The following is a 26,642-nucleotide window of genomic DNA, read 5'->3' on the forward strand; positions in this document are numbered from 1 at the left end:
TACGACTGCTCCCAAATTTGCCTTTATTGAGTTTGTAACCCCTTATTATAGGGCCGTGCGGCTTTATTTCTTCCTATGATGTTGTCCGCATGGCTTTATATTCCCTTTCTCCTTAGCCATACAAGTTTTAGAATGTCATACGGTTTCCACTTCCTTCTTTATGAATGTTGAACGGTGACCAATCACCCATTCACTTGTAATGCTCTGTAATAGCCATACGACAATTGTCTTTATACACTTTCCTTCTGTGCTGCCATACAATCTGTACAACTAGTCGCCAGGCAATGCTTCCTCCTAGTTACTTTCGTATGGGCCGTACGATATGGATTTCTTGTATGTCTGTATGGCCATACAATGTCTTCTCCAATTAAAAAACATACGGTGCCTTCCAAATGTTCACTGCTTTCTGGGATACTCTCTGTTCTCCACACGAGTGTTTATTGTTCAAATGAATGTTATCTTTCTTAGTGACATCTATTATAGTCTCCTTTTTTCCTGATGGCTGTATGGAATCTATCTCATTTCTTGGTTATGGTTTTTACATAAGTTGTACAGTATGTATTTGTTTGACCATTGCTATAGGGCTCTCTTTCTATCCGTACGGTCATACAATCAATACTTTAGTATTAGTACCTCCTTTTACGAGTCGTACAATTGTTTATGTAGTACTCTTTTAACATTTTATCTCCTAAAAGGCCGTACAACTCTGTTGTATGGTGACCATGTGTCCTTCACCGTATGGCTGTATGACTAAATCCGTCTTTCACGTTTGCCTGTACAGTCGGAATTACTTGTCCGTACGGTGATTTTATTTATATCCGTGTGGTCACTTTCCTACTCCTGGGATCGTACGGTGGTTGCTGTAGATAGCTCCCTTTGCACTTCCATGAGCTGTACGGTAGGCCACCAATCGCTGTATAGTTCAATTCTCTTATGATTATGTTACTGTATGGGTCTTCAAAGGCCGTACAACACTTTAATATGATTACTTCCAGATCTATACTCAGAAAATCTGTTCAACTTTATATTTACTTATCTTACATATATACATTATTTACTGTTACTATTCTCACTCACTTGTTTGTGGGAAGGAACATTTCTTTCATGATAGACTTTTAACTTTGACCCATTCAGCGTGTCAGGTACTTCCTTCTCGTCTAGCTTCCATAACTTGATTGCCCATTATCGCCAACTTCTCGTATCTTGTGTGGTCCAACCCATTTAACTTTGAACTTTCCTGGCCTGATCTCATTCTGCCCATTATACTTCAAAAATAACTGGCCCAATTGAAATTTATTTAATTTTAAATGTTTATCATGCCATGCCTTCTGCTTGTTTTGCGTAACTTTTGTAGCCCATTGTGCCTGCAGTCGTCGCTCATCTAGTTTATTAAAGTTATACAATCTCTCTCTCAGGCTTTCCATGTCGCCCAGTTTGTTCTCGATGGCAATCCTTAAACTTGGTACCATGAATTCCGTCAGTACCATGGCCTCCTGTCCGTACATTAGCTGAAACGAAGTGTGTTCAGTTGTTACCTTATATGAAGTGCGGTACGCCCATAATGCTGATGGTAGCTTTTCTTCCCAATCTTCTCCCTCAACTACACAAGATTTATAAATCACTCCTACTAGGATCTTATTCATGGCTTCGACTTGTCTGTTGGCTCTCGAGTAGTACGGGCTCGACAGTGAATGATAAATTTTGAACTCGGTAGTGAGCAGTCAAATTACATGATTGATAAAGTGTCCCCCCCGGTCGCTTGTCAACTACAATGGAATCTCATACTTGGTGATGATTTTCTTGTAGATAAATCTCGCTGTGCTCATCGCAGATTTGTCCGGTAGTGCGCGTGCCTCCTCACACTTGGTCAAGTACTCCATCGCCACCACGATGTACCTGCACCTTCTAGTTTTGCTTACCTTAAGGGGTCCGACAAAATCCAATCCCCATCTTTGAAAAAGCTCTTGTGCCTGCAAAGGGTTCAGAGGCATGAAGTCCGTCTTCAATGGTTTTCTAGCTCATTGACATGTGTCGCAAGCAACAACCCACTCCTTGGCGTTGTTGTGCACGGTTGGCCACCATAACCTTGCCAAAAGTATCTTCCGCGTAGTTGTGTTTGGCCCCACGTATCCTTTTGCTAGTCCCTCAAGTGCTTCGTTCAATACCTTCAAGATTTCCTCTTCTAGAACGTATCGCCTTTGAATTTGATCAGGTCCCATTTTGTGCAGTAGCTTGTTGATCAACTGAAATGTCCAGCTCCTTAGCGCCAGTTTCTTTCTCTCATTCGGCGGCATCTCGCTAGGAAATTGTCCCGTCAATTGATACTCTCCGATATGCACGTACCAGGATGGCATACTACATCCTAAAATAGCTGCCCGTTAGGAAAATCATCATTGACTCCCTCCGGTGGCTCTCTAGATTTTATCATCAACAAGTGGTCTGCGCTTACATTACTTTCCCTTGGCTGCACCACTATCTTGAATGTCAACTACTGCAATAATAATAGCCATCGACTTATTCTTTCTTGAATAATCGACCTATTTACCAGATATAGCAGTGCCTGATGATCTACATAGAATACAAATGGTGTCGCCAACAAATAATGTTTGAATTTTTGTACTACATACACCATCCCTAGTGCCTCTCACTCAGTCGTACTGTAGTTTTTCTCCGCCTTAGATAATAATCTACTTGCAAAATACACCAGATGGTCTAATCCGTGGTCACTTGTTTATGCCTGCGTTGCTCGAATCGCATAATTCGATGCGTCCACGTGAACATGAAATTCCTTATCCCAATTCGGATAGGCTAGAATCGGTCGTGTGGCCAACCTCGTCTTCAATCCATCAAAAGCTTCATTATGCTCCGCTTCCCATTTATAAGGTTCGCCCTGGCAGGTGAGTTTGTCTAGCGGGTAGGAAATCTTTGCAAAGTTCTTGATAAGCCTCTGGTAATATCCAATGTGTTTGAGAAATGATTTTACTTCAGATACATCCGTTGACAGTGGCATATCCAAAATTACTCAAACCTTGTCCAGATTCGTCTTTAGCCCTGCTTTGTAGACTGTGTCCTAGCAACTTCCCTTGTGGTACCATGAACCAACACTTCTTCGGATTCAGTGCCAATTGCGCCCATCTGCACCTCTCCATGCATTCTCTGAGTACTGTTATATGTTTATCCTCTACGCTAAAAATTGACCAATCATCTAGAAATGCTTTAAAGTTCCTGACAGACATTTTATCAAATATGTGTAGGATAATTCTCTGGAATGTTGCCGGAGCATTGCATAGTCCGAACGACATCTTGTTGTAGGCGTATACTTCATCTTCCACGATGAACGTTGTTTTTAATTTGTCCTCTTCGGCGACGGGTATCTGGTTGTACCTTGAGAACCCATCCATGAATGAATAAATCTCATGCCCCGCAACTTCCTCCAAAATGCTGTCCATGAATGGTATTGGAAATGGATCTTTGATTGTTACGCATATTCTTATTTGTGTGGTGTCCTTTTTCAGAGATATCACAATCAGTGATACCCACTCACTTGTCTGTACTCTAAAATAATTCCTACTTCCAACATCCAATCGATCTCCTTTGTGACTCGTGCGGCATAATTTTTGTTCATCTGGTACGGTCGGTTCCGTACGGGTACTGCACCTTCTATCAACGGTATCTGGTGGACACATAACTCTGGTGGCACTCCTTTTAAATCTTTATACGTCCAGGTGAAGATGTCCCTGTACTCCATAAATATTTTGAATGCTGCTACCTTTAGAATTGGATTCCAGTCATCTCCTACAAGAATGTTTTCCAGATTAGCCTCATCTCCCAAGTTCATTGTTTTCACAGTAGGCTTTTTATACTTTATAGGTTTGTCCTCACTAAACGTATGGGTCAATATCTCATCCACATGTGCTTCTCCCTCTTTTATTTCGCTATACTCCTTCAGAAACTTGTTCCCTTCTTTTTTCTTGACACCCAACATGTTACAGCTCGGGAAGAGCTCGTAATCCTCTATCTGCCAGTGGAGTAGGCCGTTCACCGAGTCTAGGTTGTCATTATTCGACCCTCCTAATCTCAATACTCCTTCGTCCGATTCCATGCTCTTCTTTCCTTCATCATCACTTTCACCTTCACCTTCGGAATCTGACGACGCTGTCTCCTCACCTACCATCTGTGTGTGTAGGTCAATTATGGATCTTCTGCCTCCGTGTTCCATGGATAGGGTATTTCGTTTCCAGTCATGTTTTACTTTTTCTTGTACCAACCAACCCTGTCCAAGGATAGCATCATACCCTTTTCTTTTTAGTGGAATGACCACAAAATCTAATAAAAATGGTTGTTTTCCAATAGTTACCGGCTGCACTATCAAGGTTCCCAACGGTTTGATTCTGTGCCGATCTACGCTGAATAACTGGAATGTAGGTGGCCACAATGTAGATTGTCCCAACTTTTTCCATATATCCTTTGGCAACACGTTCATTTCTGACTCTCTGTCCACAATTGTGTCTGTAAGTACTATTCCTAGGATACCCATCTCAACTACTGCCATATGCCTTCCTATTGTGAGTGCCAGTAGCATTGGGTTTGTTGCAGTCATTCCACTGTCGTACTTTCCTGTTTCCTCTGTTGCTTTCAGAAGTGGTGTCATATTCAGAATCGTCGTCCGTAATTGAGGCATTGTAAGAAGAAGGTCGTTTAATTTTATAGGAACTTCTGTTTGCATTACTTGCCTTATCATGTTTTGTTCATCTAGGTTCCTCTTTTTGGTATCAGCAGTGTCTTGTACTTGCAACTTTCCTGTTTTCATCTGTCATTCCAACTCTGTGCATGCTTGCTGCAACCTCTCCTTTTCTTCCTTTGCATCAGGGTACTTTTCCTTCTTAGCTTGGTCATGTGTAATGGCCAGTATCTTCTCATCACATGCTTCGATGCTTAACAAATTTACCCCCTGCTTTGGGCATTTTGAATCTTCGTGGTCTCCCAGATCACACCATCTGCATAACAGCTGGGGCGTCTCCTTTGTGGTACAATATCTGGCAAAGTGCCCCTAGAGGTTGCATGCATGACACTGTATCATTGGCCGTCCATTAACGTTGTATTGTATCCGACTCTGGCCTCCATTGTTATTATTATTATCACCCCTTTTGCGCTGGTTATTGTTGCGATATCCTCCCGAGGTTGCATCGTTGTTCGTGTTTGTTCCGACAGACACTTCCTGTGTCAGTAACACTTGTTGGTGTCCTTTTGACTTCATATTAAACGAGCATTCCTTTATGGAATGTCCAGCAACCTGGTAGATATCACAGAATTGTTTTTTCAAGCAAGAGCCTTTTATGTGGCCTTCCTCCTTACAGTTTGTACACCACAATTCCCCCCTCACCGAGTCAGGATTCTTTTTTAGATTTTTAAATTCTTTCATCACACTTAGCATATCCTTCTGCAATGCTCGAACTTTCTTGCTTGATTTTTCATTGCTGCTGCTACTTTCGAACGGTGAATCGTCTGAATCTGACGATTTGTGCTTCTTCTTCTTGCTTGTTTTCTGTTCACTCTCCAGATCCATTGCCCGATTATACGCATCTGGGTACAATGTTGGAGGTACAATCTTCATTTTCTTCTTCAGAGCCGACCGTAGCCCCTCAATAAACCATCGTTTCTTCAATTCGTTAGCCGGTTGGCTCTCCATCTTCCCCACCAACTCTTTCAGCCTTCTTGCATAGACACGGATCATTTTGTTCTTTCCTTGCTTTGTGTTGTATATTTCTGCTACAATTTCTTTATCGTCCCTTAGCAATCGGAACTCTGTTATGAACTCCTTCCTAACATCTGCCCATGTAGTTAATTTTTGAGGATTTGCATCTGCAAACCGATCAATTGCTACACCTCGTAGGGTTGCTGGAAATTGCCCGACCCAATGATCCTCGTCCGTTACACCATTTGTTGTCCGTATTGTTTCACATGTCTTGCAGTGTCTAATCGGATCTGCCGTCCTGTCACCATTAAACTTTGGCAATTGTTCGGATTCTCTACTCTCGGCATATACAAGTTGAGGAACTCCTCCCTTGTCTCTTCCACGAAATTTAATCACTGTCGAGTCTCTTTTAGCAATTCCATGGCACTCCTTGATCTGCTAGGTGAATGCACTCCCTCTGTCTGTGCTCCTTCACCCCCTCGGTGTTCATTGGTAATTTGCTGAAGCTTCTGTCTGCACTTCTCCTGTTGTGCTAAAATTAAAACTTCCTATGTTGTTCGTATTTCATCCTTATCTTTTATCTTATTCCAATCCTTATTGAGCAAATTAGGCATTAACTTCATAAGACTTCCTTCGTTCCAGGTTCGATTGGCAACAGTGCCAAATGTTTACTGTACAGGGTAAACGGATACTTATCACATGTAGTATAGCAAGATATAACACAACATATACTTTATTCATATACGCAATATGCACTTCACTGCTTACAATATTATTCAGAGGATTACAATGATGATCAAAAGTCCCTTCCGAACGGTGTACATATACTTTCCCAAAGGGGCGACTCAACCGTCATGTGCCTGTTCGGATACTATTCTACCCATCGGCTACGCTACAGATTTTACCAACAACACACAAGACACCTATGCTTGCTATGTGGAAGGGTACACCCATTGGTTTGCATGGTGTTGAGTTTGCCATTTGAAGTTCTCTCCTCTGCTCCTCTAGAGGTTTCAGGTGGTAAAGTTGGCCATGTTTCTTACTGTTGTGGCCCGTGCCCTTTGCAGCTCCGGGGACCACAACAATATGTTTATGCATTAATGCTAATGTTTACAATTTTATATTTCTTTGTGAATTTGGCACTTAGTAACACAGCCCTACAGGTTGAGATTCGCAGCAACATACATGCCGCTATTACAATTCGGAAAATTGGAAATCCACAAAGTTGGTGTCACAGACTGAACTTTCCTGAAAATTGAAAAGGCCCTGTTATAAGCTTGGGTATGGCCCAAAAAAACTTGAAATGGTATGAAGTGGTCTGTCTAGATATGGTTAGAGAGGCAAAAGTTTTCTCAAACAATAACTGCAATTAATGACCAAACAATAGAGTGTTTGATTACACTGTGATTCAACTCATTTATGCCATAAGAAATGAGAGCACTAAACTTGAAATGGTATGAAGTGGTCTCTCTAGATATGGTCAGAGAGGCAAAAATTTTCTCAAACAATAACTGCAATTAAGGACCAAACAATAAAATGTTTGATTACACTGTGATTCAACTCATTTATGCCATAAGAAATGAGAACACAGGCCCTAGGTTGCATATTTTGTACCAGAATATGGCTAATATCCCTTTTTAGTCAATCTTTTTTTTTCCCTATTATTGCCAGCAAGAAGGCCAGTACGAAAGAAGAATTGCAGGTGAGAATTCTTTTTGTCATTGCTGATAAAGTAACAACATGACACTGATTTGAATTTATCAAGCCCACAATTGTATTTCATGACATCAGTAAGATTAGTTCTTACTAAATTGGATTTTATTCGATGTTGTGAGCACCGTATACCTTAGCATGCAGATAAATGGAAGGTGAAAATGCATAACATTGAAGAGTTTCAAGGAAAATTGACTCATCCTGTCATGAAATTTATTTGCTTTATTAATGAACTGACTATTCAATTGCAATGTGCAATACAAATACATTTAAGTAGCTTTTATATTCTTCCATTGGTCATATGCTCTACCAACGTAGGCTCTTTCAAGTGCATCTATAAAATAAAATAAGTCTAGAGCAAAAAACAAATATTTTCAGTATCCATTTATTAATTTTGTTCTGGTGTTTATCCTAAAATAATCTTAGAGCCTTGGTTCATATAATTCTTTATTTCAGAACTATTTTTTATGTGTGTCTACTTGTCGTTATTTGTTTTATATAATATGTGAATGCATATATTGGAGGATAACTTCTGAATCTGTACAAGGTTTAGAATGCCAGGAAATTGATTTAAGGCTTCCTGTCAAATAACGTCATCCAACCTGCTGAATTTCTACATTTGGTTTCTAGTTTAGCATTGGCAAATAAAGATTGACTATCATGGTGGAATTATCATCAATTTTTAGCAATTATTATGCCAAATTATTGAAGAAGACAGAAGGGAAAGACAGAAGGGACATCTACTTATGCATGTGCCTTTTTGGTGTTGTTTCTCAAGGGACTGATATCACATTTGGTGGATATGTTCTTTGGTGTCATCAGATATGGATTTTTTGTCACAGCGGTGGTGACTTTTGGTGCTGGATTTTTGGGCACCTTTTCACCAAACTATCTTGTGTTGGTTGCTTCTCGTTGCTTGGTTGGTCTTGGAATTGGAGGTGGCCCTGTCCTCTCTTCATGGTTTCTAGAATTTATTCCAATTGCTAATAGAGGGTTTTGGATGGTAATATTTTCAGCATTTTGGACGTTTGGCACAATTTTGGAGGCCTTATTTGCATGGGTATGTGAGAGCTTGTTTTAATGTTTAATCTTTTTATCATTATATTATTGATTCACTACAATTCTGTAAACATAAATCCAATTTGTCATGTGAAGAACTAATGCTTCATATTTAATTGAATGATAAGAAAACTTTTTATAAACCTTTGAATTGACAGTCCTTAATTACATTCATTCTGATAGTTGCTAAAGTTATCACTAGGGAAACAGATGGGAAGTCTTTTAAGCTACATTGCAAGAATTTCAGGAAGCGCTTTTGAAATTCGAGAAACTGATCCATTCCTAGAGACACTGCTTGCAAATTTTGAACCATTTCTGGGAATAACTTGACATTTTGAGGATTTTCTTTGAACAAATCTGAACAGATGACATTCCCAAACCCAAATAACTATAGAAACACAAAACAGATAAAAACAATATGACCAAGCCAAATCTATGGTAAACCTACTCCACCTCTGATCTCCTAATGCCAAGTTAAACTCAACCCAAGTAAAAAAGATAGGGGAATTTATGTACGTGCGTTCCAATTTGTGTCTTGAACAAAATAATAATGACCATTTGCAAGAGTCAACTATGCTTTGGGATATTTATCTAGACTAGCCATATGCTCCCGTGGATACCCTTTCCAAGCTTTCATGCTTTGATTATGAGGGACACAGATCTCTACGTGAGTTGGCATTGGTGGGTGCGGCATGTCCAATCATGTACCTTGTGTAAAGTTTCTGCAAATTCCGTGTGATCAAACTTTAGATTATACCTTCTATTGTACTTGCTGAAGATGATCTTCCTTAAGTCTGACTTGTATAAAGAGATATAATAATTTTTTAAATCATTCTGAAATGTTCTATTTCTGAAAGTATTCGAATAGGGCAGACTTGCTTAAACGAGCAGACTTTATGATCTTTGTGTGTCCTTTAACTACAACCACACCCTACATAAATACCTTACCCAAAGGGCATGTCCCTTCAAGGGACATGACCCTATCTAGGTCGGCCCATAAACTCCCTCTCATAATTGGCACCTAAAGAATGTAATGACATGTAAACAATATTAACTAGGATTAGTTAAGGTTTAACACTAAAACAAATAAAACCCAAGGGAGACACCAATCATGCCTATCAAAGGAGCAATATAAATCTAGGCCGAATTCTAAGGTCTGTGCGATCTGCACAGTAAGATCAGTATGTTGATCAGATTTACGGATTTAACACTCCCGTTTAACTTGATAATCATACTGAGAGATAACATATCTAGCACCATCAATTAAGATGAATAAGCATAGATTGATACCCTATATCTATCTAAATCTTCTTAGCATGTGGTATCTTCGAACACATGATACTTATTTCACATTACTGTATCTGTGATATGACTTATCACTGATACTAGTGATAACAGTATTGCAAATAATACAATATACAAGATAAATCCAGAGAATAATTAAATTCTTCATTTATCCAAGTTGTGACTCATAGGTACTAGCAGTCCTATATCACAAAATGATCCTGAGTTAAGATCTACCTGAACACAGGATAAACTCCGGAGAATAATAAAATTCTTCCTTTATCCAAATTGTGACTCATAGGCATAGCGATGTCTACATCTCAATGTGATCTTGAACTCATCTAGATTTGACAGTAGATCTCTATTGTTCAACACATTATCTAAGAGATCGTCATCTCTCATAATTCTTTTATAGAAGTGTTCATTATCTCAGAGATCGTCACCTCTTAAATAACGAATACAAACTGTGAAGCCCATAACAGTCAATAGCCTGACAATAAAAATTATTAATAATAATATGAAGAAAACAAAATGTTCTCAACCATACCAAGTCTTTCCTTGAAGTGATCTATCTTCACTCAAGATTGAGGTTTGGTAAGAATATCTGTTGTCTGTTCTGCAGTACAAATGTATTCTAATTTTACAGTATTCTTGTCAACAATATTTCTAACATAATGGTAAGGAATTTCAATATGCATGGGCATGTATTTAAAAACTAGACATTAACCACATTCACAAGAAAGTTTTGGATAAGAATATTTTCTAGAAGACAAAAATATTGAGTTGAGCTCGAAAATTGACAAGTAATAATGAAAGGACAATTGCCAAAAAAGGCGAAGCTGTCTCAAAGGTTAAAGTTAGCAAAATTTCCCCTTATCTCTTGTGTCAATAATCTTCTAAGGATAAAGCATCACCTAATTGAGGAGTTGACCAAGACTGGTCATGAAAGTAAGTTGAATTTAATTCAGCTTGACCACTAATCTCACTTGCATCACTCGATAATTTTAATACGAGGATTCTACTGTGATTCAAACACCTCGGGGCCATTACTGAATGAAAATAACTTGTATTTGATGTGCTAGGCTTAATATGAATATGTACAAAAGGTTTAACAAAAGACGAACCCATAGAATATTACAAGCAGATTCATACCTTGCCAAAATCTTATCCACAAGAAAGAAAATACTATCGGATCCAAAGAAGCTAATGTTCTAATGAAGTTCAGACTCCAAACACTTGAAAGTTCATTATTTAGAAGTCTAATGTCATTTGGGATCACTCTTCAGCGCTTTGTTGTTTTAATGTACATGACAATTTATGCACCCCTTGCGGAGAGCATAATTCTTGATTGTATTCATTTTGAAACATAGTATGTAATTGTAATGTGTCAGTGTATGTTGAAGCAAAATACCAAGAAAACAAAGATAAAAAATAAAAGTTAAAAGATGTTAATTTTGAAAGAAAACTGATTTATCATATTGCAAGGAGAGAGCGGCAAGTAAACACAAAACTTTACCATTCTAGAAGTTTTCCCACATTGAGTTTGAAAATGGTGACCTCCATTTTTTATCTCTACTCTTTTTCTTGTTTCATTTCGAGTATGCAACATCTAAAATCAATTCTAGCACTTAGTAAAATGCATATCTACACCAATTTACAATTTTGTAAGGAGAAGTAGTGTGAGAAGAGAAAACATTATTAACTAAGATGAATATGTCTTGGTGAATAAGATATGGAATGTTTACGATAGTTATAGATCCCTATAGAAGGAAAGAAACAACCCTAGGCAAAAATAGAACAAGATCAAGGTTAAGAAATTTCTCTACCAACCTTTGGGGCATACATGTACGTAATTGTATTAGTTCTGGTGACACATAGACGGACTCCAAATAGGAGTATAGTTGTCATAGTTTAATGTTGAGGAAACATTAGTGGAAGAAAAAACATACAACAATAGAAAAACATTATTGCCATCAAAGTTTTGCGACCAAAAAACTCCACAATAATTTCTGCCAATAGAAGCTCAGGAATTTCTGCCACCAATAAATCTAATGGTAAGAAGTTGATACATGATAAGAAAATAGTCTCTTGAAAATCGTATTAACATTCACTCACTTTTCTCTAGTCCAATTTGAATGTGGTTTTTAAAAGCTTTACATTTGACTTAGAAACAAAATTATTGTATATTGATAGTCATTTCAAAACTTGGATTGGTGCAATAGTTTTGATTTGTATCAACTAAAATGCAATTACTACCTCCACAGCTTGCCATAAGAATGTCTCTATAGAGATTGCCGTTGTCTTTGGTAGAAGAAGTCAGGGTGTTTGATGCACAATTTTGATTTCCACCACCTAATTGGGAGATAAGCAAAAATTTGGACACTATAGATCTAATTGCCTTGAGAATTCTAAGCAGCAAGTAAACTATATGAACACTACTGGGAAAGAAGATAACTATGCTCCTGAGAATCGTGTATTGTATTCAGCACTATCAAATGAAGTCTCAAGGCATGGGTGATTGATAGTGGATCATCTCGGCATATTACAGGATACAAAGAAGCACTAGACTCTATATCAGAAGAAATTGATGGCGAAATTACCATTGGTGATAATTCAGCACTAGACTCTATATTAGAAGAAGTTGATGGCGAAATTACCATTGGTGATAATTCAGCACATTCCGTTGAAGGAATTGGAAATTGCACCCTAAAATTGAAGATGGGTAGTGCTCTACAACTCAAAGGAGTACTCTATGTACCAGGAATAAAAAGGAATCTAATCTCAGTTACAGCCCTTGAAGATGATGGACATAATGTTGCATTCATGGACAATAAAGTAATGACCTGGTCTAATGTGGTGTAATGTCCACAATGTGGTGTAATGACCCTATCTAGGTCAGCCCATAAACTTTTCATAATCGGTGCCTAAAAGATGTAATGACATGTAAACAATATTAACTAGGATTAGTTAAAGTTTAACACTAAAACAAATAAAACCCAAGGGAGACGCTGATCATGCCTATCAAAGGAGCAATATAAATCTAGCCTTCATAAGGCATTGCGAAAATGCTAAGGTCTATGCGATCTACACAGTCAGATCAATATGTTGATCAGAGTTATGGATTTAAAACCTTGTTCTAAAGTTTTGGGGAATGAATACGAGAGTAATGTACTTATTTTCCTAGCTATCGAGTATATTTATTCTGAGTATATAATTGTTTAATTATAGCTTAAGGATGTTATGTTTATTTGTTGTTTTGTGATGTTTGATCTTTGATGGTAATTGTGCTTTTTGTTTACAATTTATATAACATTTTTTTATTTCATATTTCATTTTCATGTTCTTCAATCCTAGGGTTCCTCATGCTCAACTGGTGAAACCTCCAAAGTGGTATTGATCTTCTTGCAGAAACTATGAGATGGACGTCTCTAATAACTATGTAGAGGGGTTTCTTTCTCACTACCAAATACCTCTAAGTGGTGATTGCATTCCTTTAATGCAAGGAACTAATCTAAATTTAGTGATCCCTAAGATCCAATAGAAACTTATAAATATACTGTTACCTTTTAATGTCAGCAACAAGTTTTAATTGTCACTGAGTTGGCTATAAAGTGTTGAATTTTATAAGATCTACAAATGTAATAACACTACCATTTATTTTTGTGTGTTGCAAATGCATATTTGAATGTCATACAAATATGAGAAGAGAAGACATGTATCATGAAGAGACATGTCTCTATATGGTAAATTATAAGTTAATCATCATTAGACAATATATTAACAATCATATATATATAAACACAATTTTTATATTATATATATTTATAAGTAGATATAGGAGAGTTTGTCTAATTGATGATTAACCGATGACCATAGAAGGATTATCTCTAGGTCCATCTAATCCGACTGAAGCTACAACATCAACACTCCCTCATAGCTAGGGAGGATTGTTATAGAACACATTATGCTCTCAAGTATATTGAGATATCATCTCAATAGGATACTCTTGGAATGTCATTTTTTTAAGGATATCAACATATATCCATCAACTTAGATGTTATCTTTCGATACCATCCGAAGTATGATTTAAAAAGAAATATCAATCACACTTATATTCTCTTGGTATGTGCATTGGCATCATGTTCATGATGCCTACCAAATGAATATGTTATATCGTAGAAGGATACGAGTTATCTGATTTCCGACACACTCCGTAACAACAACTAAATGTAGTCTATCAAATAACAAGTAATCAAAATGTCACATTCTCCATCATGACAAGTATCATGATCTCTCGCACTCCAGGAGGACAACTTAATGTAGTTTATCATGATACGTTTGTTATCATGATATCCGACACTCCAGGACAATAACTTAATGTAGTCAATCATGATAACAGGTCAAACCATTGTTAAGATCGTTACCTTACAATGGCAACCTCACAAACACATCAATGAAAGATTGTCACCTTTCATGACGTAATCCACACATGCAAAATAGTAACTCTCATGATATCCACCACGAACCATGTCATAGGGTGGAACAAGGATTTTCACCTGAAACTTCTCTCTTAAGGAATTTTACCTAGAACTCTTTGTAGAGAACTCATTAACAAGGAATTGTACCTCAAAATTCTCGTTTTGAACGAAGATCCTGGGAAGTCAGACCTCTTCGTTCAAGGATGCATGTTACAACCTATTAAACTCCCTTTGAATCCGATATCAATCTTCTGACTTTCTGGTGACAAGTTGTCACTTCTTCATGATGTACACAGGAGTAGGCCCATCAAAATCATGCAGTCATAGACGTATTTTTAGACTCCCTCTAAATATCAATCTTCTGAGCTCCTCGTATGAGGTCGTCTTTGATGAAGTATCAGACTCCCCCTTGATATGAAAGGATACTCATAATCTCAATCATCAAAGATATTCACTTCTGAGCCTCACTTTATCCAACCAGATCATCAGATGACTAATGAATTCTAGATCAAAGCTTCTTTTGAAACTACTGTCATAAGATTGAGTCTATACAATATTTGGTAGCATGTGTAAGGTACCAACCTTCTTTTCCTGCAAGAACAGCCCTACACATAAAGGAAACCTATTTGCCTACGCATCACATCCAGCCTCTTGGATATTATAACAATGATATCCTTTGAACAAATTTTGAGTCACTACCTTATACGCTTCTTATATCTGCCGCCAGATATTAACTTTCTGGATTATTAGCTTAGGAATATAATGTCTTTGTGGTCAAATATGAGAATGCTACATTTTGACTGCACTTGTATTTTCCTTGAATTTCATTCTTTTTATCGTTATCTTCATCTTTCAGCAATTTATGTCTTCTGCTTGAATGCTATCATAGATCCATTAACACATGTTGACTTGGATTATCACTTGTCAATTTCGAGTTTGTTCCTTCTTTTATGTCTTTGGCATGCTAGGACCACTGTTTTTAATCTGCAATGCCTATTTCTCTTCAATGCTATCCAATTATGACAATTATATACCACGGGTGTATTATTATCCTCTTCAACTTTACCATGTTGATATTGTTCCTTTCCACCAATCATGAGGAATTTCACGGAATAAAGCCTACTACCATCTTTAATTGTATATCCAAAGGTCATGCTATTTGTGTGCATATACAAGCTGAATGAATCAACTGAATGCTGCATTCAGCATGACTGTATTATATGTGACTGAGTGGGGGTGCCAGACTGATTGGGAAGCCATCTGGAGGCTACTGTACATGTTTGGACAGGGTTGTAACAGTCAGAAAAACATTTCCAGCGAGCCGCCTATGTCTGCAATCACCTAGGACAATGCCTTACAGGTCTGCATTGTGTTTACAAAATCTTAGATCAATATTGAAGGTGCCATACAGAGCTGCAAACAGCTAGACAGAGACGTTAAGGGCCTGTGCTTGCTGCTGTTGTGCTTAATGGACAATATCATTAAAGAATACAGACTCGGGTGTGTGCATGCCATTGGGCTGATGGTCTTCTATGTTATTTTATATCTGATTTGTAATTGTTGAAGTTCTGGATAAATCTGAAATGTTTTGGAATCTGATAAGTCTCAGTTATGCGTAAGCTTTGTTAACTGCATTTTTCTACATTGGAAATATAAATCTGAGATCCTTAACAAACAAATAAAGACGTTTATATCTGCAATTGAAAACAAATCTGAACTTAGCTTTCAGATTGTAAGACAACTGTTTGACAAAAATTCTTGTGATTAGATGAGGTCAAATGTATCAGAACAGTTGGGGGGGGGGGTGGGTGGTGGTTGGTTTCTTACAGAGTTGCAGTACTATGCACTCTTGTTTTTCTTCAAAACTCACTCTTCTCTTTTCTTGGCAATAGAATGAAATGGGCCTCTTTTAGGATTGCAAAGAACAAATAGAAGAAAAAGGCAACTTGAAACTCATAAATTTTGTGTTTTTTGCAATTAACATATGGTTCACCAGTTGAGTCCCATCATGAGGACTCATTGAGCCATTACTCAATCTTGCTGACTCACTTGGCATGGCAAGTCATCCCCAAGACTCGTCTAGGTCTCCAAGTCTTGGCTGGTGAGAGCCACCTGGCTTGGAACTCACTAAGTCCAGGCAAGTTTTGACACTACATAGGGGTTGTATCGATGCATAACAAGTGTTAACTTACCAATTGTAGATGATTGTTTTATTGTGATTTCTTTTTGTGAAGGCTTATTTACATAAGGGTATGTTGTATCTACAGGCTTTTAGTCATACAAAGGTGTTGACTGTTCCCAAATCCCACCTACCAATTTCTGGCTGTCCACCATTTGACACCATTTGAATAATTCCACTAGCCAAATTGTACGTGGATTATATTAATAAATGTCTTACTATAAAGGATTTTGATCATTTCTTCCCTGCTTTGAAGAAATTGCCCTCAAATTGTATTGAGATTTTATAATAGCTGTGAAGAATCACTAGACCTTGTCCCTTTGTGATTGACAAGGTGCCTATAGGCTATTGGTTTTCCTCTTGCAACTTGTATGCATCTTAACATGGAACAAAGTATCTTTTGTCAATAGTTGTTGAAAACCAGACATGGTATCCTTTGGACGAGTGAAGTAACCTCTTTCTCCATGTGAAATGCCCTGTAAAGCTTTAGTCTGCCCAGACTAACAACATCACAGATACTAAGCTGAGTTGGAAGATTAATTTGAAAGGCTTCAGGTTTGATTGCTATAAGAGTATTATGAGTTTCAATTTGACAAGTTTCAACTTAAGATTTTTTTTGCAAAATCTTTGTTTATCCAAGTGAAGCTAATCATGATTATCAACTTGGAATGAATCAGGTCCTTGATTTTTGCCATGAAACACCTTGAATTTAGCTTGACTTTGTTACCTAATGTCCTAAATTTTGTTGTAAAGTTAAGCCAAATTTGACATAAGTGGAAAACCTAGTTTAGTTTGTTCCCATTTTATGTGGATTGTATATGAAGTTGGGAAAACAATTGGAATCTAATTAGCTTCAAAATGTTAGAAGCTATAACAAGCTGTGTAAGGAGAATGCTTTGAAGGAACTCTAGTAACCTGGTTGTTGCTACAGTGAATGACATACAGATAGATGTCACATTGTCTCTTTTGACAAAATTTTGAGAGCGTTGACTAAACTGTGATTAACAGGCATAACCTGTAGATAAAATAAAGTGAAGTTGTGTAACTGATGAATGAGAAGCTTCCAGAACATTGACAAATATGAATCGAGAGGTAAAATATGAAAGTTGCTAAAAATATTCTTGAAGAACTAGTCTACAGCTTATGGAGACAATAAATGGATTTGGAGTATGACATAAATATAGCATTTTTTGATAACTGACAGACATTGAACAAGATGCAGTTATTTTGGCACTGAATGCTGGGCTGATCATTAATGAAATCTATGTAAACCATATTCTTGTACAAGAAACTTTAATGTTATGATTCATATAAACCAATTTTCAATTGTAAGAATCAGAATGTTTGCAAAGAGAACGCTAACAAATGTAATCCTCAATTTGTTACAAATGGAGGTTTTTTTTTAAAAGAGGGGTAAACGCTTTGACCTAGAGCTATGAACTAGTGAGGCCACAAACAAGGGACCTCATCCCCGTTAGATTTGAACTTTGATGGCAAGGATAACAACTCAAGAAGTTAACCATCACAACATGCCACTATTGGCTACAAATGGAGGTTTAATAGAACTAACATTTTTAGTTTAGAATAAGTGAGAATAGAAAGTTGTTGAGAAGGGCTCATCGAATGAAAATCAGAATGAATTGTAACAGCAACCCATCTTGTAAATTGTATAAAAAGAAAGGTTCATGTTTCATCCTTGTTAACTGCTGCAAAGGTTCAGCTTATAAGCCAAGTATTCTTCTTAATTGTGCTTTTTCTCATGTTGCATTGGTCTATTTCTGCAACTATAACTTCTTTGTTGTTGTTTTGCATTTTGTTTGTGTCAATCGTTATATGAAATAATATTTGAATGTGCTCTGTATTATATATTTGTGAATTCAATATCAAATAGTTCAATCAGATTCTCTTTCTTTCATATGCAGATTGTGATGCCAACTTTAGGTTGGAGGTGGCTAGTTGGATTATCCTCAACACCCTTGCTGATCTTGCTCATTTTCTATAGTGTCGTTCCAGAATCTCCAAGATATCTTATTATGAAAGGTAGAACAATAGATGCACTACAAATACTGAATAAAATTGCACAAACAAATCAAAAGCATCTTCCACCTGGGAGATATGTTGCTTCTGTCATTGCCAAAACAAAGGAAGCAGACGGTGTTGATGATTTGGAAGAAACCCATTTGTTGGATGTCAAGGGGCAATCAAGTGAAACTTCCTCAAAATTAACAAATCAAATGAGTGTGTTCTCATCAATATTTGTTCTCTTGTCACCATCCTTAATAACATCGACACTTCTTCTATGGTCAGTTTTCTTTTCAAATGCATTTTGTTACTATGGACTTGTCTTGCTTACCTCCCAATTAGGTGGTGGAAATCAAAATTGTGCATCAAACGCCATGACTTCTTCTGCCAAAGACAACGGCAATCTCTATAGAGACATTCTTATGGCAAGCTGTGGAGGTAGTTATCGCATTTTAGCTGATACGAATCAAAATTATTGCACCAATCCAAGTTTTGAAATGACTATCAATATATAGTAATTTTGTTTCTAAGTCAAATGTAAAGCTTTTAAAAACCACATTCAAATTGGACTAGAGGAAAGTGAGTGAATGTTAATACAGTTTTCAAGAGACTATTTTCGTATCATGTATCAACTTCTTACCATTGGATTTATTGATGGCAGAAATTCCCGGGCTTCTGTTGGCAGCAATTATTGTGGAGTTTTTTGGTCGCAGAACTTCGATGGCAATAATGTTTTTCTCTTGTTGTATGTTTTTTCTTCCACTAATGTTCCCTCAACATGAAACTATGACAACTATACTCCTATTTGGAGCCCGTTTGTGTGTCACTGGAACTAATACAATTGCGTACATTTATGCCCCAGAGGTTGGTAGAAAAATTTCTTAACCTTGATCTTGTTCTATTTTTCCCTAGGGCTGTTTCTTTCCTTCTACAGGGATCAATAATTATCGTAAACATTCCATATCTTATTCACTAGCACATATTCATCTTAGTTAATAATGTTTTCTCTTCTCACACTACTGCTCTGTAGAAAATTGTAAATTGGTGTAGATATGTATTTTATTAAGTGCTAGAATTTATTTTAGATGTTGCATACTTGAAATGAAACAAGAAGAAGAGTAGAGATCAACAATGGAGGTCACCATTTTCAAACTCAATGTGGGAAAACTTCTAGAAGGGTGAAGTTTTCTGTTTACTTGCCGCTTTCTCCTTGCAATATGATAAAGCAGTTTTTTTTCAAAATTAACATCTTTTAACTTTTATTTTCTATCTTTCTTTTCTTGGTATTTTGCTTCAACATACACCGACACATTGCAATTGCATACTATGTTTCAAAATGAATACAATCAAGAATTACGCTATCCGCAAGGGGTGCATAAATTGTCATGTACATTAAAACAACAAAGCACTGAAGAGTGATCCCAAGTGACATTAGCCTTCTAAATAATGAACTTTCAAGTGTTTGGATTCTCAACTTCATTAGAACATTAGCTTCTTTGGATCCAATAGTCTTTTCTTTCTTGTGGATAAGATTTTGGCAAGGTATGAATCTGCTTGTAATATTCGATGGGTTCGTCTTTTGCTGGACCTTTTGTACATATTCATATTAAGCCTAGCATGTCAAATATAAGTTATTTTCATTCACTTATGGCCCCAAGGTGTTTGAATCACAGTAGAATCCTCATGTTAAAATTAACAAGTGATGCAAGTGAGATTTGTGGTCAACCTGAATTAAGTTCAACTTACTTTCATGGTCAGTCTTGGTCAACTCCTCAATTAGGTGATGCTTTATCTTTAGAAAATTATAGACTCAAGAGACGACAGGAAATTTTGTTAACTTTAACCTTTGAGACAGCTTTGCCTTTTTTGGCAATTGTCCTTTCATTATTACTTGTCAATTTTCAAGCTCAACTCAATATTTTTGTCTTCTAGAAAATATTCTTATCCAAAACTTTCTTGTGAATGTGGTGTAATGTCCACAATGGAAGGGAAAGAGAAATCTTCAGCTACAATAGGAGGCTAAAAAAAATATCATTTCTATACTTTCAGTCTAATATAGCCTCATATATAGAGTATGTCTAATTTAAAAGAATCAGTGCTCACTTGTTCAAGAACCTCCAGTTTGTTGAATATTTTGTCATTGATGTCAAATGTTGACGATCAAAGTTGTATAAATTTTTGTAGGGTTAATGTAAGATAGGATTTGAATGAAATGCTTATGAAGTCGCTGATTAGTCATCAAATCTTCATCAGCTGATTGGTTGTTTGGTTGAGCTTCCTGGTTGTATGGCTGAACTACTTGGTTATCTGGTTGAGCTACTCGGTTGCACTTGAGCTACTTGGTTGTTGGCTTGTCCACTACACCTGCTTGCTTGTCTACTCCTTTGTGCCAAGTCAGACTATCTTCTATGTCACCATTTGATTTTGTTAAAACAACGTTGATTCTTCAGCCATGCCATTGAAATTCCTAGAGGCTTGTTTCCTTCATTTGGGGGCTAAGCTACATTTGAAAGTGGCAGCTAAGATTGATTTAACATTTTGGACGGCCTAAGTTTGACGGTACTTTACGAATGGGAGGCTTATCTAAGGGATGAGGATTAATCCATTTCTGGAGTAAAAATAAACATGACTATTTAGACGAGTTGTTTGAGAAGAACTTGGTTTTTAAAAATAGTCAAGCAATTATGAGCTGTTTTAAAATTAGCTGATGCATGGTTTCAAAATATGATAAAGGAAATCCATTCTTTTTAGTGAATGATGGGAGTCGTGCATATTAATTGGAGTTGTGAGTATCATTGTAGTGTAGCGAATTATTTGTGTGTGGGGACTAGGGTGGTGAAGTCTTGGTTGAAGAAAAACATTAGTGAAGGTAAAAGGAGGTGAGGTAGCAAAGTGAGTAAGGGGGTTGTGTGCATTTGTTCTTATCGTGCACGAATATACTCTTCTATAGAATTGAATGAAAAATGATTTGAAAAAGTGAAGGTAAAAGGATGTGAGGTAGCAAAGTGAGTAAGGGGGTTGTGTGCATTAGTTCTTATTGTGTATGAATTTTGAATCAATGGGGATGTAAGGAGTTGTGCAATACTCTCTTCACAGCTAAGAATGTCTTTGTATGGCATGATGGTGCATTATTTTCCCTAAGTTGAGTATATTATGTAGGAAAATGCATGAGGTGGTTGAATAAAAGAACATATATAAAGATACAACTATTGTGTAACACTCCGCTAGGGAACCTAAGAGAAATTAACCTAAACATGTTACTAAGTTTATTGAACAATTTTTTAATTAAAGTTTATACAACATCAATGATAACAATGCAGAGACTATACAATGAAAACACATTTCATATATGTAAATGCAATAGGAACACAGATTACATTTCTCAAGAATTCCATAATGTAGAATCACATGCGTTAATTATTAATTGGATTAACTATAGTACAATGTCTCACATCCATAAATGAATATCAATACATCACATATATATGAATACATAAATACAATTGATACCATAGGTTATACATAATGAGTATTCATCCACTACACAAGGGGTATGTAATAATAGCCTAAATACAAAATATATTACAAAATATCATAAGATCCACAAATGATACAATGACACATGATACAAGAACAACATTTGAAGGTAAGAGGAAGTCTCCAACAATGGTGAACAAACACTACAACCTTCCAAGACAAGTATGAGTCTGTTGGAGTCTTAATGGTAATAGAATCACTACCATCCAAACACATGCTAAGGAGATAACATCAGGTCCCACTCAAATATCGAACGACAAATCACAACATAGGAACTAGGTGAGGAATTCTAAAAACTAAAACTTCATATCACATGGGTACATGCACAACAAAGGTGATACAACTAAACCTAGAGGCAACCAACACATGTAGGAAACATAAGATGCATATGGGAAGTGTCATCACATGAGCCAACCACAGAGTTACCCTGGTAGTCTCTTTGAACCCCTGCCCCCTTGTGACTCTATGCACCATCAGTAACCTCTCATCCAAGAGAAGGCTATTAACACACTTATCTTGTTAATTCATTTATAAACTCCTTGTTAACTAACTTATAATGAGTTACCTTGGTGGCCACTTTAGAGCCCCAACCCTCATTGTAAGTCACTTTCTTCCATACGCAAATAACCTACTCTAAGCTCGTAAGTCAAATGAATCTCATAAAGGCACAATGATCACATTTGGTTCCATACAAACATCTAGAACTCATTTATACAACATGAGCTTAATGTTGAAGGTTGAATATAATGGTTAGAACACATATACATCACAATGCACACAAAAAACATACACTTACATTTATAGGCAAACACATCCCAAGCCTCTTGTTCATATGCCTAACAGGTCTACTAAATCTCCCAAGAACAATAATGACATAATAAGGTAAAGAAAAAGTCAATCGAATCATGATTTCCAATCATTTGAATTAAATATGATTTCTTTCAAAAATTATTCCATTTCAACTTAAAATATCATTGGTCTAATCTGTTGTTAAGAGATTAAAATGTTTACATAAATACGATATTTCGCTTAAGCATATAGGCATGTAAGCTAGATCCCCATTTATATTTATTAGCCGATAGGCTATCTATTAGGAGGATCCTCAGTTGGGAAGTGTCCAGTTCAGGTCTTGTCCAAGTCGAGAACTCCATTCAGCTACCGGATACTTTTTTCAGTTAGAAGATTTGTCTCAAAGTCTTGCCTCCGGTAATGATGGACAACGAGATGCTAAACAGAGAGATCGACAGCGAGCTATTTCTAATCAGAGAGATTGACAGTGAGTTACTTGCGTCTTGTTGCGCATGTTTGAAAGGGAGTTATCAGTTTGACACTCTGGCTTCTTCTGTGACAAGTACTTGTTCAAGAGCGACACACACAAAGGATTTTAAGTCTCCAGCATGAAGAATTGGGAGAATGATGTGGAGCTCTTGCCTAGTTATAAGTTAGGAATTGAAAGAGGACATAACAGTGTGAATACGCTGGTTGTCTGCAAAAGATATCATCGCTGTTATTTTCTGAGATTGTTGTTTCCTGACCTCAAAGGAAAGGCCTCCTAGCAGTCTTAAGAATTGGCAGAGCCTGTCTACAGAAGTTTCTATACTGCGCAAGACCCTTGAAAATTTGTCGACAGTAATCTAATCTTTGATTACTCCAGGCCGAGTAAAGCCGCTGACACAGTGCTTCTGAGTAGGTTTAGTTTTTTTCGGTGAATCCTTGCTTAGGCTATGAAGTTTGCTTAGGCTATGAAGTTCGACAGTATCTAAACAAATTCATCTCCTTAGACATTTGTTATTGACTAAGTTGCTGGTTCGTGGTTCGGTTTCGGGTTCGGGTTCGAGAACCGGTTCGCTGGTTCGACAAAATTTTGAAAAGGGGTTTGGGTTCGTTTGGGTTCGTTAGTACAAAAACATGTAAAAAAAAATATTTTTTTAAATATATATATATATACATCTTTACGAAGCATGAGTTAGAATTAGAATGTAGCATAGTAGCATAAACACATTTGAACAACAAAAAACTTTAAAACCGCATAAACAATATAGTAGCAAACCACAGCGATCATTGGAACCCCTAGCAACTAGATCTCTTCCCTTTCATTTAAAAAATTCATAACTGTATCTGATTAGTTTATGCAGATCAACAGTAGGTTTTAATAAAAAATTCTTCTTTTCATAAATTTATTTACCAAACTCTTATTATGATTAACATAAACGATTGAGCGTGGTTAAAAACTAATTAGATCTAGCTTGCAGAAGGTAAATCCCTTTGACCAGCTGAATATTCTTCAATCTCTTTGGGCACAATCTCCCAAGCACTGATCAACAACAGTAAACTGGAAAAAGACCATTCATGGAGGCCTCTGGATAACACAGTCTGACGTCCCAGATTCAATATTCTTTAATACAATTTTTAATATACCTAGAGGAGAAATAATCAGCCAAACAGTGATAGACAATGTGGTAAGTAGCTGCCCCACCTGACCATATTCCTGTGACCGTAACTTTCTTCTGCAGGGCAACATTTCCCAATAAAACGTTGTTTATTGTTTAGTGTTTGAAAAATTCATATTGCTACTCAAATAGGCCTTGAAATTCCTCGAAATTGGTCATGGTGGTCGCCACATGTTGAGCATCTTCTCTTGTGGGTGTCTCAAATTTAGTAGCATTTTGATTCAAATAGAAAGTGTTTTACAGCTAGGGATTACTCAACACTAAAAAACTGTGGCATTGTAATGCCTACCAACCCAGACCCAAGATCTATCAACATAAATTAAATTAAAACATGCTGTAATGTGGAAAATTTATATGTGGTTCTCCTGGGTTCGAACCCTGGTCCGAAATTTTATATGTGGTTCTCTTGGGTTCGAACCCTGGTTCGAACCAAATCGAACCAGGCCTCCAAAAATGAACCCAGGTCGAACCGGATCAGAATCACGAACCGGTATGTGGTCCGGAGGGGGGGTGGGGAGGTATCCGTGCAACTTAGGTTATTGACATCATGCATTTATTCTATTTATTTTCTCAATATCGATCATGATAGAATAATTTAAAATGGCGTAACAATGGAAATTTCTTTTATCCAGTAGACATTAATATCTGGAAGTCGTCAAATATAAATTTAAATTGTTAAATAGATTTAGGTAGTGAGGACTGTCGCTTTCCCTGGCGGCTTCCGGTTTCACAAGCTACTCCATTTTCATTTTACATATGTGAAGCATATCTTTATGGGCTATTTTTTAAGGTTAGCTTCATAATAGTGGAATATATATTTCACAATGTTTTGATATTATTATTACTCACAATGTTTTTAGTAATGTTTAATATGACTTACTGTTACTGCTATTATGTTGTTTAATACTATCTTTCATGACAAGAAACCGGAACCAGAACTGGCATCACTTTTTTTAACAGTAACTTACACCTTGTTATGTTTCTCACACTGGGGAAAACAACAATCAACAGTTGCAACAATCTTATCCTCATGTTTGAAGACAAATTTAACTTGACATCCAATATTTTCGTGAAGAGGCTGTAGAGATCATTTCTCAAGCTCAAGAACGTGGTACCCCTAAAATTTCAATAATTTTAAATCTGCTACCCATTTATTGTGAATAGATTTGAGCAGACATTATAAAGAGATTTGTTTTGGTTCATTTCATTTGTGAAAGAATTCTGCTTTGTCTAGTAGGGTTATGTTATACTCCAAATTCTGCCCATTATTTTCTCATATGCTTTGTTGATAGAGAGATGCTATTTGATCAATTAAATTAAAACATTAGAAAGTCAAATTATATTTCTACTATTAATATTGTGTGTTGTGATTAATTATTATTACTTATCTAGTTCGAACCCAAGACCTCTTTGATAAGAGGCTCACAATTTACTGTTGTGTCGTAAGCTCTTGCCTATAATTTAAATATTTTTAATTATATACAGAAAAATCAGTGTTACACGGGGACTCATACCCCCCTCCCAAACCACAGAGTACTCGTCCTCGAGACGTCCCTACATCGAGTACTTACATACCCAAGTACTCCCAGTTTTTCCATTCTTGCAACCATGCTGCCGCTAGTATCGAGACTTGGATATCTATTTGACTTTTGTTTTTTGAATGTTATTATTGGGTAAGTAATATGTTACCATGTTGAATGTTCAATGGCTCTAGTTCATGTTGCAATTTGGCTAGGTTCAAGTATTTTAATTTAGTATTGTCTATTGAAACATTATTATATAACAAGCATTTCAAGTTCTACATGTATACTATACAACACTCCTCCCTGCCTTGTCCTCCCTTCGCCACCATTCCCTGGCCGTTCCCTCGCTGTCCTGAAAATGAGACCCATTTTCCCCCATACCGGAAACTCATTTCGACATCATGTCGTCCTGACTTACCCCAGTACTGGGGTAACATTGATAAAAATACTTCATATAAAATATTATGTTTCAAACATGGTTACCGGGAGACCCGTCTCCCCCCTAAAAGTCGCGTCTCGGAGACTTTTCGCATCTCCGGAGACCTCAAAAAAGGTTGGAGACTTCATGACAAAGTCTCCTGAAGTCTCCTCGTCTCCTGATTGAAAAAGTGAAGTCTCCCCGAAGTCTCCTGATAATATATAAATTTAAAATATAATATTAAATAATTTTATATATTTTAGCCCTCTTTTTAATGTTTTTAA

General features: G+C 36.8%; 1 protein-coding gene across 9 annotated transcripts in view; it reads left to right on the top strand.

The window, feature by feature from the left end:
• The window catches only part of LOC149572884 (organic cation/carnitine transporter 7-like), a 75,421-nt gene that overhangs the window by 29,201 nt on the left and 19,578 nt on the right, over positions 1–26,642 (top strand). For all 9 annotated transcript variants that reach the window (XM_089813979.1, XM_089813980.1, XM_089813985.1 and 6 more), the window contains 3 exons: positions 8,231–8,468; positions 18,331–18,868; positions 19,092–19,294. In XM_089813979.1, the coding sequence (XP_089670105.1) occupies positions 8,231–8,468; positions 18,331–18,868; positions 19,092–19,294 (979 nt within the window). The remainder of the gene's footprint in view (positions 1–8,230; positions 8,469–18,330; positions 18,869–19,091; positions 19,295–26,642) is intronic.

Source organism: Cupressus sempervirens, chromosome 2 (genome assembly GCF_028749045.1).
Source record: "Cupressus sempervirens isolate cs-2001-9-10 chromosome 2, ASM2874904v1, whole genome shotgun sequence".
Taxonomy (NCBI): Eukaryota; Viridiplantae; Streptophyta; class Pinopsida; order Cupressales; family Cupressaceae; genus Cupressus; species Cupressus sempervirens.